At 38.8% G+C, this 19,037-nt stretch overlaps 1 protein-coding gene across 1 annotated transcript in view; it reads right to left on the bottom strand.

Annotated features, from left to right (window-relative positions):
- Window positions 1-1,453: 1,453 nt before the first annotated feature.
- The window catches only part of RMND1 (required for meiotic nuclear division 1 homolog), a 40,061-nt gene continuing 22,477 nt past the window's right edge, over window positions 1,454-19,037 (bottom strand). Inside the window, exons 7-12 of the mRNA XM_081044387.1 lie at window positions 18,435-18,541; window positions 17,467-17,531; window positions 16,609-16,685; window positions 14,070-14,190; window positions 2,268-2,384; window positions 1,454-1,892 (exon numbers count right to left, since the gene is read on the bottom strand). Coding sequence (XP_080900513.1) covers window positions 1,860-1,892; window positions 2,268-2,384; window positions 14,070-14,190; window positions 16,609-16,685; window positions 17,467-17,531; window positions 18,435-18,541 — 520 coding nt within the window. The 3' untranslated portion in view covers window positions 1,454-1,859. The remainder of the gene's footprint in view (window positions 1,893-2,267; window positions 2,385-14,069; window positions 14,191-16,608; window positions 16,686-17,466; window positions 17,532-18,434; window positions 18,542-19,037) is intronic.

Here is a 19,037-nt window from a genome sequence, read left to right as displayed (position 1 = left end):
GTGGTTACCAGAGGGTAAGGGGGTGGGGGGTGGAAGATGAGGGTAAGGGGGATCAAATATATGGTGATGGAAGGAGAACTGACTCTGGGTGGTGAACACACAATGGGATTTATAGACGATGTAATACAGAATTGTACACCTGAAATCTATGTAATTTTGCTAACAATTGTCACCCTAATAAATTTTTAAAAAAGTTATTATGTGTCTTTACTGTATCTAGTGGAATGTAATAATACCAGTGAGTTGATGTCCACTGTGATCCGGTTAAATATAAGTAAATGATTCAAATTTAAGTTACTTTTTCTCCTTGAAAAACTGTGTGTTAACATTTCCACCATAAAATGTTATCCTCATCAGTAAGTTTTTGTGCTTGAAGGTCTTATCCTCTTGTTCTTCGCAACATATTTAAGTTGAAATTTAATTTGCCATGACCCTACGGCACCAAATGTTCAAGTCTTAAAATTGAGTTGACCCAAATAGCAAATTATACACATTGATACTTGGAGTGAAATTTTAATGGAAATTCCCCCTATTAGGTGGGGGATAACATGGTCTCAAAGGAGGTTTTGTGGACCACTGTTTCAAACTGTCCTCTTGTTTGGTTTCCTAAAGATTTTAAAATATAGGTTAAATATATTTAAAGGTTTTTAAATACAGCAGACCAAACTCATTCAACAGGATGGGTGAGAGATGCCTTCTATACAGAATGAGAAGGGAAGATGGGGATGGAGAACAGGCTTGACACACTGATGGCAGGTGTGCACAGACACAGCAGTTTTAGGAAAGTGCTTGGAGTGCTTTAGACTTGGAGGCGCTAGAAAGCAGTTCTTGAACTCATGCCCACACGCTCCTTGGGAAGTCGGGCGTCCTTGCATAGGTCCCTCAGATAGACTGCTGCTTAAGAACTCGAATGGTGTGCTGAAAACGACACCACAGGATGTTCCCTTTCACTCTCACAGCAAATGCATAAAAGGCATCTGTAAGGGTATAGTGTATTCTTTTTGTGGAATGCTTTGTAGCAGTAAACAAGTTGTAAAATGACAGCGTCCTAATTCTGAACAGAGTAATACTCTGTTCATGGATATATATATATATATATATAGAATGTATAGAAAAAAACCATTTAAATTCATTGTGGTGGAGAGGGTAGTGAAATGGAGGGGTTAACGCATAAAAATAAGGCAAATGAAGATTGTGCATTTTAAAAAGATGTTAAATATCAATTCAAGATGGTAAACATAAATGTTAAATTCTTAGTACTTGGTATTTTTTAATTTCCCTAAAGTGTGTGTGTGAAACTAAAATGTTTCTATGAGAAGAACATTTTGACTAACTTGGTAGTGAAAGGATGGAAAGTATTAAATAAAAGGCAAAGTACCAGTGAGCTGTCAAACTCAAATTATGAATGCCATCTAAAGTAGGTTTATAAAACCAATTTCTGCCATCAAACACCTGTGTCATTTTATATATTTATTTCAACACCCCTGAGATCCTGTATGGTTCTCAGCCAGGACCATGATTGGCATTCCCTGGGGATAGGTTAGGTGAAGTGTCCAAATCTAAGCCTTTGGCTTTATTAAGTATGTTTGCCTACGTTTCCTAGATGCTAAGCTTCTCCAGAGCTCTTTAAAATAAACATTTTCCTTTCAAATTGTCTGTTAACAGACCCAAACACCAGATCATTCATAATTTTTATTCAAGCAGCAATACATTTAGGAGCTGAAATGATTGTTATAACCATTTCTTGATTTAAAAAATTAAATACCTATTAAATATTTCCCCCAATAGTGAGCATTTACTTTTGATTGCAGAACTTGAATAGCTCTTGAAATGACGCTTTTCCTTTGGTCATCACTTGATTAGAAAAACACTCGTCCCAGTTCAAACATTACCTTAGGGTGACAAAAAGTGAGAATTATTAATTTCAAGGCAAATCATTGGTACAAACTAAAATGACTCTTGTAAGGTTGTGAATAATTAATTCTGAAGTAAGAGTAAGTACTTGTCTTTCCTAGATGGCAAGCTGCAGGTGTGAAGCACAGGTACTTGCTGTTGGGCTGTACATTGTAAATTTACAGCCAAAACTTGAAGTGCGTCTTTAAAAATGTGGAACTTTTTGAAAAAGCACAACACATTTTCAAAATACTATCATAGTCACTTGAAACTTAACCTCGCTTCCAGATAGACATAGTAACTGGCACAAAGTCATGCTTTCCCCCCTATCATGTTCTCTGTCAAGTGGTCGTTTTCCTTAAAAAGTGGCTCACCTCTATGGTGATGAGAATGACGATCATCCACTCCAGACGCAGCGCCCTCTTCTCTGTCAGGTGATTCCGCATCAGATCTGTTAGCTCCATGCAGTGCTGAAGTTTTTCATTCATGACCTGCGTAGGGAAAATACTAGAAAGTATCCTGTATTTATACTTAAACAAAGAAGTAACAGGATTGCATGCTTCAAAATTCTAAAGGTTTGAAATACGTACACAGTGAAAAATCATCCCTTCAATTCTTGCTCCCCAGTCCTCTCCCCAAAGGCAAACCGCCAATGTTCTGTCTTGTGAATTCATTTAGACATTCTGTGGTGCCCAGATCTAACTGCTAGAAATACTTTGCATACCGAGGCTCTTGTAAGATTTGGATGGAAGGTCTAAAAATAAAGCGTATGAATTCCAGTTTTTGGTGGTTGCCCTTGGATTTTTTAGCAGTTAAGAATGGCAATGGCCTGAAGATGGTAAAAACAGTGATTACCTTCTGCTAAAACTTCAAATCTCACTGTCAACCCCAAACGTTAAGACGGCCTGCTGCACACTCACCACTAGATGGCACTGCTTTCAGCGCTGACCTGCTGAGGTTCTGCTGGCTGATGGCGCCCTCACAAACTGGTTGAGGGGTTCGTAGAACACAGAATCTTTGAATTTAAGATTTGGATGTGACCACTGGCAAGTTTATACTTCCTTAATCTCTCTGCATCTCACTTTTGGAAATTGGAAAGTCTGGGAACAAATTTTAGAATTTGATTCCTCTTGATTACTTAGGGGGTATGCTGAGGGTGCGGTTTGGTCAGTGGAAATTGAAGACATCACAGATGCATGTTTGGGATTTGAAATGTATTAGTGCACCATATTCATTATGATTTTGCAGAGCACTAAACAGCCTCACTAATAAGAGAACACAAGGAACCACACTGATGGTGTATATTTGCCCATGTTTCCAGACATCACCCTGTAGTTGCTCATGTATAAATGTTTAGAACAACGCCTTTCTGTTCTTCCTCTCTTTCTTCCTCTTCCTATTTCTGTTGGCTGCGTGATATTGGTCTATAAACGTGCTCATCTTGAAGCTTGCTTCTCTTCAAATACCCAACCCTCTTCCCTTTTCTTTCAACTTTAACTAAAGAACTGATGTTTTCTTCCTCTACTTTCTCATCCTCCAACTTACGCCTTAGCATTGAGAAGTTGTACCCTGTCTCCCTGAAAATAAGACCGGGTCATATTAATTTTTGCTCCAAAAGACGCAGTAGGCCTTATGTTCGGGGGATGTCATCCTGAAAAATCATGCTAAGGCTTATTTTCGGGAGAACACGATATATTATGACCACAACTCCTCCGAAACTTCCCAATGTCTCCTAACAGTAAATGTAACTTCTTTTAGATTCTAAACCTCAGTTACCTCAAGCATTTGACAACACTAAGAAATGCAGGCTTCCTTTAGCTTTCCCCTCCCGAAGAACTAAGTTCTGACCAGCATTCTGACCTCATCTTGCCTTTAGGTGACATTTCCCGAAGTCTTCATCTTGTCCCAGTCCTCTAGCTCTGTACTCCTTACATGACCTTACCCACTTTGGTTTGTGTAGGCGCTTCCTAAACTTCAGTCATTTCCATCTCACCGTCACTATTTCTGTGATATAAATGTGCCAACTATACTACTTAAATTCCAAAAGATTTCACTTAGAAATGTTTGTTTGAAAAAGAAACCCACTGCCACAAATGGAAAACCAGCATGATGTGAACTAGTGTTGCCTACAGAAGCTGATCCTGACAACTGTGAAAGTGGGAGATGAGCCCACAACAGAGCCACTAAAACCAAACCAAGCCTTTCTCCACAATGAACAAATGTTACTTGCTTCAATGCTTAAATGCTACTTGCGGGTCCCTGTGCTACCTAGGTTCATTTCTTGTACAAGTATATGTATCTCACCTTTTGGGAAAGACTGCTTTAAACTATTTCCTGATGAATCCCACATAACAAATGCTTCCTCCTGATTTCTCCTCTGCCTGAATTTCTAACTACCCATAAAATACGGGTTTCCTGCCAGCACCTCAAAATTTAGCATCTCTCAAACTAAAACTGACATCATGCTCAAGTCTTTCCCTCTTGGGTTTCCCATCTCAAATCAGGTCACTATCTTCTCAGTCACCCAAGATAGAAACCTTTGAGCTTTAATCCCCACTCCCTACAGTAATCCTTGGCTGTAAGAGCCTTGAATCTGCCACCTGCTTATCTTGTCTTACTACTACCTGGTAAGCCTTCATCAACTATTCATTATCTAACAAAAATGGTCTTTTTTTCATACCCTGCCATCAGAGTTAATGTCACTCTCCTGTTGAAAAGCTTTAAACATGTTACCATTGCCTTCTCCATAACATAAAACAACTCCAGATCGTTTAGTCCAATCACACTTGTGATGGTGGCATGCCCTTCAATCTGGAAGGCACAGTCTTTGTGAAATCTTTCCAACTTCCTGCCCCTTCCCCTCAGTACTCCCACAGCACTTTGTTTCCTGATTTTAGCACTTACTTCATTCTGTCTCCTAGTCATCTGCTGTCCGCCCAGAACCCTTCCCTCCTGCCCCCCTTCTTTGAGGGAGTTACTCTCACTATTTCCAACCGCACGATGCTGTCAGTACAACACCCAGTGGACAGCCTCCCCACCCCTGCTCTGAAAAGCTCAAGAGTAGCCGGGCTTGGTATGAGACCCATGCTTGGCCAACCATGATGCCCAGTTCCCTCCTCACACGGTTGCCCAAAGCTTAGACCCATGTCCCAATTCTCTGAAGTTGCCAAGCAGAGTGAAACGTAAGCTCCCCACACCTCTTTCTCCCCATGTCAGAGAATGCCACTGAGAAAGAAAGAAGGGGGCCAAACGTACAAGAAGCTGAGAACAGAAACAGTCCTAAGACCTGTTTGGGTCTGTGCAGCAGACGTTCCTATTCCCGCACTCCACATGGGAGCACGTACATGGTGATAAATAAGAAAGATCATTTAAATTGTTTTTCTGTCGTGTGCAAGCAAGAAGAGGCCCCACTAATGCATGCCTCCTATTTTCACTTAGCTATGGCGGCATGCGTGTTACATGCACACAGAGGAGGGAGCAGGAAAAAATGGACATGTCACAGAGGTGGTAAATGTGAAGTAGGTGCTAACTAGGCAAGAAGAAAATTTGGGGCACTGTGGGCAGGGGTCCAAGGGGAGGACATTTCAAGCAGAGGAAACAGCACAGGGGCAAGTATAGCTAGAGTGAAAAACTTGAATGGAAGTGCTTGGAAGTGAGGTTAAAAAAGGAAATACCAAACTAGGTGAGACATACTTGAGACCCTAAGTGGTAGGCAGAATAATCGTTCCCCCCAAAATATTCCCATCCTAATCCTTGGGACCTGTGAATATGACATTGGCAAAAGAGGATTAAGACTGCACAGGACTGAAGGTCAATAATCAGCTGATCTTAAGGAGATAATCCCAGGTCATCTGAGTGGGCCCAGTGGAATCACAAGGGTCCTTAAAAGTGGAAATTACAGGCAGAAGAGTTCAGTAACTGAGGAGGACTCAGTTGGCTTTGCTAGATGGAAGAAAGTGCTATGAACCAAGGAACGTGGGTGGCGTCTAGGAGCTGGAAAAGGCAAGGAAATGCATCCTACCCAGAAAGTCCAAAAAGAAAGGCAGCCCTGGTAACACCTTGAGTTTAGCCCGGTGACTCCCATGTCAGATTTCTGACCTGAATAACAAAGTATGTTGTGTTAAGCTGGGTTGTGGTCATTTGTTAACAGCAGCCATGGAAAACTACATCCTGCTATAATGGAGTTTTATTCTTCATGAAATGGGGAGTCCTTTGGTCTTCAAATAGTTAATATTTACTGTGCTGGGCAGAGGAGATGGATTGGTGAATAAAACACATGTCTGCCTTCTTGCTCAAGGGTTCAGTCTAGAGGCTGGGAGATGGTGAAGCAGGTATTATTAGTCCAGGTGAGAGAAGAGGGTGAACTGCAGTGGGGATGCATGTTAGTCAGGGGGCTTGAAGGCAGGGACCAGTATGGTACCCTTCCCTGTTTCAGCGGCCCAGGGTCTATCACACAGCCTTTCAATAAATATTTGTCAATGAATGAAGGAGAAAAGGAAAAGACTGACTGACTGGATGTGGAGGTTGGAGTGGGAAGAGGAAAGCAGGGGGAGTATCCCGTTTCCGGCAGACTGATGAGATGGGTGAGGGTAGGTGGTCAGTCCTGCCATTAACCAAAATAAAGAACAGAGAAGATTCAACATTTCCTGGGAGGATATAGTGAATTTCATTTTGAAATCTTAATCATTGTCTAATACTACAAATATATACTGAGCACATACGCTATGTGAGGTCAGTGCCAAGAAATGGGAATGTAGCAGGGAAGAAAATAATCATGGTCTCTGATCTCACGCAGCCTACGTTCTCGTGGCCAGTGACACGCACAATTCTAAAAAGGACGCTGTGAGCTATGACAATGTGGAAGTCTGTGAAGTTTAGTAGGCGCGTGGAAGCACCAGGAAGGCAAACTTTGAGGTTAGAGTTGAAATTAATCAGGAAAAGGTGGGAGTAGAAGTCATGAAAAAGGACACGATTGCTCATGGAGTGGGCAGCACGAGGAGAGAAGAATCAATGACGGCGTCGTGGAGGACAGCCACCTGAGAAAATGGAGCGAGGGGCCCACTGTTCACTGGTTTCTGTCCCTACTACACTTGTTTAACTGCTCTGATCTTCAGCGATCTCTTAGTTACCAAAGGAAACGACTTGACCTCCATCCTCAAATTTTTGGACTGCTTTTTCAGCACATCTCACACCTAATCACACTCTTTCTCAAGACTTTCCTCTAGGGAAAAAAACAACAAAATAAAATAAGAAACAACTTTCTCCTGGTACCACCACCACTCTTTCTTTGTTCTTTGTATATCTTCTTGTAAGACTGTAAAGCTTTTGAAGGTCAGGACCAGTTCTCATCGTTCGCTCCCATTACCCAGACTGCTGGCATTGCGTTGAGCACGGTGAGGGAGGCTAAATTCTTTTAACTCCTTGTAAATGATCCTCATGAAATCCAACTAGTCTTACCTCCCTTTGGGATGCTAAGAAAATCTCTGAGAAATGTAGTTTGGGAACTTTTCGGTATGCTTCATAAAAGTCATGTGAAAGATTTCCCATCAGAGAGATGTCTCAGAGAGAGACCGGGGAATGAAATGAAGGACATTTAGTTGTAGTGACTGAATCAAACCAAGGAGATGACCGTGGTAAAGAAAACAGGGCACCTCTGATATTGGGAAGCCAAAGACAACTGAATGTGAGGCGAGTTCCGTGAAATCTGTTAGTGACCAAAGGAATTTTGATGAACAAAAGTTTTAATTGTCATGTAAGTTTTCAGAAACAAAATATCCAAACCGGTACATAAAGTCAAATGTAGTTCAAACCTACGTGGCCATGTGCTCAGCAGGCATTTACCTACTATAGGTTCCGATGCACGTATCTTGCCTTAAGGACCCACAAGCCGAACCATCCCTGTCTCTGGTGTAGCCATCATATATTTAGGGGAAAAGCATCGCTTTTGCTGCTGTTTTAAGGAAGGAGAATCCCACAAGTGTAGCTCTAATTTCACTGAGTCTCTTTTCCCCTTAATACATTGCTACTTCTACTTTTTAACTATCTTGTCCCAGTTCCTAACACAGAATGCAATAAGGATATGGTGGCAATGTGTGTAATTTATGCAGATAATTTAAATGAACCTTGAAGTTAGCTCCTAAAGGAAAATTAAAATGGATTTTCAGGAATACTGGTATTATGGAATGGGGCTTTGCTCCTATATTTTCTTCCTGAAGTTTTATAATTTTAGCTTTTATATTAGGTATCTGATTTCATTTTAAAATGGTCTGAAGTAAAGGGTAAACTTCATTTTTTTTTTACATATGGCTATCAAATTGTTCTAGCACCATTTCTTGAAAAGACTGTCCTCTTGTTACTGAATTAATTTACACTTGTCAAAAATCAACTGCCTTATGTATACAAGTCTCTTTCTAGACTCTGCACTGTGTTCCACTAATCTATGCCTATTCTCATGCCATGTAATTCAACTGTCTTGATTACTGTAGTTTGATTTACTGCAAGTCTTAAAAATCTGATAATAAAATTCCTCCAACTTTGTACTCTTCTCAAAACAGCTTTGGCTAGTCTAGGTCCCTTGCATGCCATTTTAAAAATCAGCTTCTTAGTTATAAAATAAAAAAGCCTGCTGGGATTCTGATTTGGATTGAGTTGAATCTATAGGTCAATTTCTGGGAGAAGTAACATCTTAATACTGAATCTTGTATCCTACCAATGTGGTATTATGTCTTCATTTATTTAGTTTTGCAGCAATATTTTCTAGTTTTCAGGATACAAGTCTTATAGCAAAAAAAAAAAAATATTCCTAAGTAATCTAAGTTTTTGATGCTATTGTAAGTGGCATTTTAAAAATTTACTTTTCGGGCCAGCCCAGTGGCTCAGGCAGTTGGAGCTCTGTGCTCCTAACTCCAAAGGCTGCCGGTTCGATTCCCACATGGGTCAGTGGGCTCTCAACCACAAGGTTGCCAGTTCAACTCCTCAAGGGTCCCGCAAGGGATGGTGGCCACTACCTCCTGCAACTAAGATTGAACTCGGCACCTTGAGCTGAGCTGCCTCCCGGATGGCTCAGTTAGTTGGAGCGCGGGCTCTCATCCACAAAGTTGCCAGTTCCATTACTCGACTCCCGCAAGAGATGGTGGGCAGTGCCCCCTGCAACTAAAGATTGAACATAGCACCTTGAGCTGAGCTGCCACTGAGCTCCCGGATGGCTCAATTGGTTGGATCGTGTCCTCTCAAACACAAGGTTTCGGTTCGACTCCCGCAAGGGATAGTGGGCTGTGCCCCCCCTGCAACTAGCAATGGTGACTGGACCTGGAGCTGAGCTGCGCCCTCCACAACTAAGACTGAAAGGACAACAACTTGAAGCTGAACAGCACCCTCCACAACTAAGACTGAAAGGACAATAACTTGACTTGGAAAAAAGTCCTGGAAGTACACACTGTTCCCCAATCAAGTCCTGGTCCCCTTCCCCAATAAAATCTTTAAAAAAAATTGCTTTCCTATTGTTCATTGATAAAGAAAAATAATTTTTTGTACATTGACTTAGCATCTTGCAACTTTAATAAATTTCCTTACTGGCTTCAGTAGCTTGTTTGTAGATTCTTTAGGATATTCTACATACAAGATGTTGTCTGTGAATAAATTTAGTTTTACTTCTTCCCACAGGAGATTTTATTTTATTTTTTATTTTTTTAAATTTTAATTTATTAGTTTCAGGTGCACAAGACAAGGTAATACTTAGATGTTCATCATTTATATCCCTCACACTGTGAACCCCCTCCCCCCATCCACTATCCCTCCAACCTCGCACCGAGCCATCACATTATATATATAAAATTATAGTTGGCATTCATTAATGTTTAGCTTCTGGTGTACAATGCCATGATCAGGCATCCACAGTATCCCTGAGGTGGTCTCCCAAATAGGACACATGTCCATTGGATACCCAACAAAATCTTTACAACATTATTGAATACGTTCCCCAAATTAATTACCAGCTGCTTCCTAATCCCCTCACCTTTCCCCTTATCCCCACCCCCCCCCCCGCCCATCTAACAACTCTCGGTTTTTTCCTTTTTGTCCCCCAAACTGTTTCTGATTAGTTCATTCACTTATTCTTTTCTTTAGATTCCGCATATAAGTGAGATTATATGGTACTTGTCTTTCTCTTTCTGACTTATTTCACTTAACATAATGTTCTCTAGATCCATCCATGTTGTTGCAAATGATAAGATTTCTTTCTTCTTTATGGCTGCGTAATACTCCATTGTATAAATGTACCACAGCTTCTTAATCCAGTCATCTACCGATGGGCATTTCGGTTGTTTCCATATCTTGGCTATTGTGTAAAGTGCTGCAATAAGCATAGGAGTGCACACAGCTTTTTGAATTGGAGTTTTGGATTTCTCCGGGTAGATGCCTAGGAGTGGAATTACTGGATCATAGGGTAGTTCCATTTTCAGATTCCTGAGATACCTCCATACTGTTTTCCATAGTGGCTGCACTAATCTGCAATCCCACCAACAGTGCACTAGCGTTCCCTTTTCTCCACATCCGCGCCAGCACTTGTTGTTTGTTGATTTATTGATGATAGCCATTTTGACTGGGCCCACAGGAGATTTTAAATCTTGGGGCTACAGACAAAGCCACACACAGGGACTGGTGCTGAGTCTACCTGGCATTGCACAGGGCTTTCTCCACAGGTCTAGGGTGCCAGAGACAAGGTCAGCATAAGATTCTTCCAACTGCTAATGTGTAACAGAGGCATAAGGTCAATCCCCTTATGAAGGGACTCAACCTCAAACTGGCCTTGACACTGGATAAAGAGTATACTCAGCATACTACAGGAAGAAGGTAGAGGGGCTTACACAGCCATATTGTTCTCAGATATCCTTATGCTTGCATGTGATCTTAGCCATGAAATAGCTGACCGTTTGGCTGTCAAGGTATTCTTTACTAAAAGAGGTGTCCTCAGTTGACCTGTTGTCAATAGTTCCATCTTGAACAGCAAGGGCTGACAGATAAAAAAGGCCACCTCCCAGGTCAAAGATCAGAACATTTCTTTTGACATCAACCTTGTCCAGGCCAAGTGGCACTGGAAGTTGGCTCACCGACAATTATGAACACAGTGAGACTAGCAGTGGTGGCAGTGCCTTTGGTGGACTGAAGCTGGAGATCATTAAAGTGATAGGAGGGTGAGTGTGATGTGTGTCACAGTGATTGCAAAGTAGGCTTCTAAAATTTTCTCCACGGTTTTCAAGACCTGAAGTCTGTGGTAGGCAGATTTCTAAGATGCCACCCAAAACATTCTGCTCCTGGTATTCACTCTTGTGTAATCCCTTCCCTTGGACTGTGGGCTGGGACTAGTGACTTGTTGCTAACAAAAAGAATATAGCAAAGGGGTGGGATGTCACTACTGCTGTGATTAGGTTACAACATTGTGACTCCATCTTTCTAGCCCTCTATCAAGAGGCCTATGGGGCACGGAACCGAGGGAGGCATCTGGCCAAGAGTGTGGGAGGAACTGAATCTAGCCAACCAACCATACGAGTGAACTAAGAAGTGAACCTTTCCCAGCTGATCCTTGAGAGATGACTGCAGCCTTGTGAGAAAACCAGAGGATCTGGCTAAGCTGCACCTGGATTCCATTTTTTTTTTTAACTTTTTTATTTATTTAAGTGTGTTTTTCCAGGACCCATCAGCTCCAAGTGTAGTTGTTTCAATCTAGTTGTGGAGGGCGCAGCTCACAGTGGCCCATGTGGGGATCGAACCAGCAACCTTGTTGTTAAAAGCACCGCGCTCTAACCAACTGAGGTAGCCGCTGCTCCTGCACCTGGATTCCTGACCCACAAAAATGGAGCTAATAAGTGTTATTTTAAGCCACTACATTTTGGAGCAATTTATTTCACAGCAATAGCTAACTAATACAACAGGAGATAGCTCCTCTGTTTAAGGTTTCAGTATCCCCCCCTTTTACTTGGATCTTCAGCCTGTGTACCCAGTCCAATGCTTTTCATGTCTAATCAGACAACAGGATTGTCAAATCTGTGTCTAATTGGACATTTAAGTATCTAAAATTGTGTTGAAGAAGTCCACTGAAATTTGATCTTATAGTATCACGGATCATAAACATAACACATTAAGCAATGAGGTAAGCTGGAGGTATTATAATTCGCTGGAGGGGATGAGAAAAGATAATCAATAGACACAAACATGGAAGACAAATCAGATGTTGAAATTATCTGACAAGGATTTAAAGCGGCCATCACAAAAATGCTTTAAAAAGCAATCATGAACATGCTTTAAAGTTTAAACAAATGAAAACAAAAACAAAATCTCAGCAAAGAAATAGAAAACAAAGAATCATGTGGAAATTTTAGAATTGAAAAATACAATAAACAAAATAAAAACTCAGTGACGGGCTCAACAGTAGAATGAAGGTAACAAGAGGAAATAACCAGTAAACTTGAAGATAGAACAATAGAAATTACCTAATATGAACAACAGAAAAACCAGACTATAAAAAAAGTGAACAGAGCCTCAAAGACTTATGGAAGTGTAAGAAAATACCTGACATTCATGTCATAGGATGATAGATTTCTTATCAGAAACCATGGAGTCCAGAAGAAAGTGGTATAGCATTTTTTAAGTGCTGAAAGAAAAGATTGTCAACTCAGAATCCTATATCTAGTGAAAATATCCTTCAGGAATGAAGGGGAAAACTAGACATTCTCAGATGAAGGAAAATTGAGAGAATGTGTTTCCACAGACTTACTCTAAAAGAATGGCTAAAGAATATTCAGAAGAAAGGAAAGGAAACAAAAAAAGAAGAAATTTTGGAACATCATGAAGAAAGAAAAAAGACAAATATGGGTAAATAGAATTTCCTCTCCTCTTTCCTAAATTATATTTGATGGTTGAAGCAAAAATTATAACACTGATGAAGTTCTCAATCATTATGACAATTTTATGGTAAATGCCAGAACGTAAAGGGATATAAAGGGAAGTAAGGTTTCTACACCTGATTTAATCCGGTAAAATGTCGAAACCAGCAGACTGTGTTAAGCTGTGTATGTACAAATGTAATACCTAGAGCAACCACTAAATGTCTCTGTAAAGAGATATACTCAAAAACAATATAGGTAAAATCAAATGGAATTCCAAAAAATGTTTGTACCCCACAGGAAGGCAGAGACTGATACATGCTACAGCTTGGATGGACCTCAAGGCATTGTGCCCAATGAAAAACCCCATTTTAAAAGTCACATACTGTAAGATATTATTTATATAAAATTCTCCCAATGACAACATGATTGGGATAGAGACTAGATGACTCATGGCCAGGGGTTAGGGATGGTGAGGGTGGGGAAGTTGGTTTGACTCGAAAGGGGCAGAACATGGGAGGATCTTTGTGGTGACAGACAGTTCTGCATCTCGACAGCGTGGTTACACTGATCTACACGTGACAAAATGCCACAAAACTATGCACACCATTGTACTAACGTCCATTCTGTGTTCTACCCTCTTTCCCCATGTGGTTTACATCCATCATGGTCTCATCCACCCACTTCCATCACTGTTCTCAACTTTTCCTCTTCTCAACTTTTCCTCTATACTGCTCAGTGCCTGCATGACAGTGCTAAATGGATGTCTTTTTGCTCCTCTACTCTCAACATATCTTAAATTTAAGTCCTCATCCCCACCTGTTCCCACCTCTCTATGTTTTGCCATCTTTCTACCCGCCACCCTCAGGCAAACACCAGTCATCCTTACCTTCCCCTCCCCCTGGCCTCCCATTGCCAAGTACTTGATTTGTTTTAGAGGAGTCTTTCTTAAATTAATTTCTATTTTTGCTGTCACCATTACAGTTCCAGACCCCAGGAACTCTAGTTTAAAACTTGATGAGAAATTCCTAATGGGCCATTGGGCCTCCAAACTCTCACCAATCTTATCCAGTCTCTGTACAGCAAGTATCAGAGTATCCTTTGATGCAATAAGTTGAAAGTTATATACAGGACAAGAAGGGAAAGGGGGAATATAGAGATCCGAATAGAAGTCAAGTAAGACATTTTTTCCAAAGGCAGTGAAATACATTTACCTAATTTAAAATTTCTCTTCACATAGTTATACAAATTTTAGTCAACAATGAGTCTTTCTCAGTAAAAGTGCAAAATACATACCTTAACTCTACGAGTAATGCTTAGGAACTGACAAGTTTTATCATAAAGTTCTTCCAGGTTTTCTCTGTCCCAGTAGAAATCAGGAGTAATCAAGAAATCCGAACTCAAGTTTATATGGTGTCTTAAAAAAAGGAAAATGATAACTTTTTATTTCTATCTTGAATTAAAAATCATGGTCTCTATTATATTTTTTATTTACATGGTGCTTTATGACAATGTTTTTTAATGCTGACCTTTAATACTTTTGAGAAACACATAACTAAGAAATTGATAAGAATTAAAAAATTTGCAACCGATTAATTCAATCTTTAATATTAATATCATTTATAAAGTAATTTAAAAACAAAATGAGAGGGTTTTTTTTTCCAATTTCTAAACTTTTTCATTAAAACTTTTTACAATATACACAAACATTTTCTTGTGGACAGGTAGCCACATAGCTCAAAAAGGAAAAGAAAAAGGTAAAACTTGACCAATCTTATTCCTATTCTTAATCCCATTTTCCCTTTCTCCTACCCCCTATAGGTAACCAATGTTAGTTTTCTCTGTATCCTTTCAGTGTTTATGCAAATGATGGACAAGCAGATAGATACACATATAAATATACACCCATATAACTCTCTCTTTATTTTATATCTTTTTTGTACATAAGAGGTCTAACCTTACTTTTAAGTGAACACGTAAGTTGTAGAAGTAACATAGCTGTTCACTATAAAATAAGAAAATACACTAGAGAAGTTTTAAGAAAACAGTGGTGGGCCCTTTTATTTTAACATGCCTCAAATCCTTTAGGCCCTGCAAACACTTTGCTGTATCCTTCCAGATCTTTTTCTATGCATACATGAGTGTGTGTGTGTACATGCACATATGTGTGGTATGTACACATATCAAGATAAATAGGAATATTTATTTTTGTTTGCTTACACAAGTGCGATCATACAGTATATAATTTAGGTTTATTTTTTCACATAACGTGCCATGTTTCCATTCATAGATTTACCACATTTCTTTTAATAACATAAGCCCTTTTATTGTAAAGAGAAGATTAAGAATAGTAAGAATTGACTGTAGCCATACCACTCCGAACGTGCCTAATCTCATCTGATCTCGGAAGAATAGTAAGACTCTATACAGAGATTATTCACAAACCTAAGTATATTCAGTCTTAACTTCTGAGTTTTGACGTTATGATTTGCTGTATGAAATTCTGCTTGCATTGCCGAGAGAGATGTGAAGAATCTTTCTACCTCACTTAGAGAATTCAAGGCTTTAGATGTGCTGTGGGGTGCTCCTGATAAAGGGGGTTTTAATTTTTGTTGGTACTTTGAATTAGGGCTTCTGAACTATGAGAAACGCACAGAGGATGAAACACTGGACCACTTATCCTCTCCAGGCCAAGTATACCGTGTTTCCCCAAAAATAAGACCTATCCTGAAAATAAGCCCCAGTTAAGATCGTCAGCCAGACGGACGCATTTAGTACGTTATGATGATGTTCCAGAAGAAGATGGCAGACTATATTTGAATAAATGTAGATTGTTGTACATGAAAAAATAAGGCAGCCCCTGAAAATATGCTCTAATGCATCTTTTGGAGCAAAAATTAATATAAGACCTGGTCTTATTTTTGGGGAAACACGGTACAAGGAGAATGTGGAAAAACAACTCGTAGATAAACTGCTTAACAACGAACTCTAGTAACTCATCCCATAGACTGGAGGGGACAAAACACTGAACTTGGCTGCCTAGTGAGAATAATGCCAAGATTCAAGATTTCATTCCATAAATCTCAGAAAAACTACAAGAATAAAGTAAACTGAAATTTTTTTGGACATTTATTTAAAATGATGCACCGTTATGTTTCATCAATTTGAAGACACAGTTCTTCCCATTTTACCATCTACGAAAATGGGAGGCATCTTTAAAATTTACGATGTCTTACAGGTGGCAGTTGGGACTTAGTTGTCATTGCCTTCAACAATTTATTTCCCTTATGCTTTCCTTTTTATGTATGCCCAAGAGGGAATGTGATAGAATCTATATCCAAATAAGACTAAAAGAGCTATTTCGGCAAGTGCAAAAAGTAAATTCTCAGATCAAGTATCTAGTCTAACTGGCAGCATTTTCCCTCTCCTGTGGCATCTTACGGTGTCTGTCAATGAAATATGGTACATAACTTTTCTGTAGCAATTAGGTCTATTTAGCATTATGATGCAGTGAAAGATTTTTACTGAAAATTGCCATTATCCAAATTCTAGAATGTATCTTTCTACCTTCAAAGGACATTGACTATGCTCCCTGATGTAGGTTTAATGTAGATTAATTATGATCTCTTTTGCACGTGTAGAATTTCTCCCAGTATAGTCCTAATATAGCCCAACTGCTTGTAATGGGTAAGAGTTCTGCTTATAAAGAATGAAACCAAACCAGCTGCATGTCCCACAAAGGTGCAGATATTGGCTCTTTACTACAGAAATACAGAAATGTTTTCTTAAGATCATTAAATATATCAAATATTTTATATCACAGAGGAAATTCTACCTTAGGGCAAACAGTTCACCCATTTTCTGCATGATTTCTTCATGAGATAGTTTCACTTTCTTCCCAGCTTTTAAAGCCTATTTTGGAGGGAAATAAAATACATACATACATACATACGTACGTACATACATACACACATACATACATACACACATACATATATCTGATAAGTAATGGGTCCATAAAGCAAATTCTGAAGCAGCATAATTTTAATCTGATGCAAATGATATATCTTGGACGAATGTCTCCCAGTCATCTCATTCTGAGATAATCAATCAATTAAACTTATTAGGTAGGAATTTTATATTCCCTTTTTTCATTTCCCTTCTCACCAGCATTTTCTATGATGTACATTCCCAATCTCTTATTGAAAATTCAGGGCCTCTTTCCCTGAATATAATTAGATTACTCTTACACAGTAAAAAAAAATTAATTACAGTAAACATGATTTTTAATGTATTTTGAAATTTTGATATAACTTATAGGTATATTTCATGCCATTATTTATCTTATAATTTAGGAAAACGCTTTTTTTTAATCAAGAAAAGTGCTCATAATTTCCTTCCTTAGAAAGTAAACACTTCACTTTTTTTCTATAAATTCAGTTATATTAAAAATATTGCACCATCAGAGGAAAGTAATTTGAATTTTAAGTTTAAAAAAAACCAATATGAAGTTTCCTATTTCATCACTTTATATGTAATGGGGGACTCCTTTTTTCACTTAAATTCAGTATTGCTTTCTCAGTGTTTATTATGTTTTTATTGTACTCCTAAATATATTATTATAGTGGGAAATTTGTGTTTTTCCCAAATAGAAATCAATCCTTGAAAATGAGCATAAAATTGGTATAATTACCTCTGGAATTGACTGAATAGATTCAACAAATTTATCCAGTGATGCTTCCCAAATAGCCAGTTTCACTGGGGAAAAAAGTTCACAATGGAACATTGTTTATCACCATATTCATGTTTATACAAAATGCATCATTGCACAGTACCTGCCATTTCAACAATACTTTAAGAAGCAAATGTGCTAAAAATTTGGAACTGAAATTTAAGAATACTTCATTATTATAAAGGACAGCAGCACTACAGTGGAAAAAGAAGAAATGAAGTCAATTTCCAAGCCCTGTTGGCAGATTGAAGCTATATTTGGTAGAATTCCTGATTTTCTAATATTGCACCTTGGGAACCCAGGCAGTGTAAGGAACAGCCTGGATTGAAGGCTGCCTCATAGAGGGGGCAGGAACCCGGCTCTCCCCACCTGCCCTCACACTCTTCAAGGCTGACTACAGCTCAGAAGCCCCTGAGCCTCTGAGAGTGTGGTTGGACAGACCACTGCAGAAGCAGCCTAGTGTAGACTGATGCCAAAACATTCGTAGAGAACATCTACAGTTTTATACAGAGCCTGGATCTTTCAGAAAAAACCTAGAGACACTGTGACTCTCCCATTTCTGTGAAAAACTAGAGAATGTTTTTCTACACAGGGCTGGGCTTTCTGTGCCTGGATTAAAGACAACCTACGAATAATCACCACACAGAGAGGAGAGGAAAATAAAGGTAATAATAGTAATGATATAAAAAGTATTTTTTGGAGAGAGTAGGCTTTATCAATGCAATTAATAAAGAATGAGTAGCTTCAGACCAGATACTATATTTCATACTCTATTATATTTTTTTTCTCTTGGAGGGAAAGAAAAAAAGAATGTAGAACTTTGCTGGGTATTCTGTGAAAACATGTCAAAATCTTTACTAAATATTTAAACTTCCCTTCATGGAGTGAAAACTATGGAATACTTTCTCTGTTGAGTAGTACTGACTTACCTGAAAGGCAAAGAGCATTTGAAAAAGCAAATTTCTCTAGAATGGCATCATCTAAATCCAGCTCTGAATTTAACCTGATTTCCCCTCTGTGAAGTTTTGACTGCCCCCTGTGAAAAGGGAAAAAAAAAAGTGTTTTGTAAATCCTGAAAAGCACTTTAATTTTTTTTTGAAAAATGTAACCTTAACCAGAAACTAATACAAAAAATTTTTAAAAATTAAAAAAAAAAATAAAGAAAAAAATACATTATTACAGTAATTGACTCACATACACACACACACACAAGAAAATAGAAAAATGCCACCTTATAATCTTTATAGATCGTTTTGGAAATTTGTATTCAGAGTCTTATAAATGTTTTATATGTCCTTTGAGCCATGTCTAGAAATTTATCCTAAAGAAATAAAAGGTGCAAAGAAAAAATTGTATATAAAAACTTTTTAATGGTCAAATATTTACTAGTAAAAAAACAGGAAAGAAACTAAATGTTTAATAGAAGAACAGTTTATTTATAGCAATTCCATACAACAAAAATGAAAAAGCATGTTTTTGAAGGATACTTAATGGAAAGGGAAAAAAAATCATAATATGTTGCTAAGTGAAAA

Source organism: Rhinolophus hipposideros (genome assembly GCF_964194185.1).
Source record: "Rhinolophus hipposideros genome assembly, chromosome: 3".
In the NCBI taxonomy this organism is placed as follows: domain Eukaryota; kingdom Metazoa; phylum Chordata; class Mammalia; order Chiroptera; family Rhinolophidae; genus Rhinolophus; species Rhinolophus hipposideros.
Note: the sequence above shows the minus strand (reverse complement) of the source record. Positions and strands in the feature narration are given on the sequence as shown.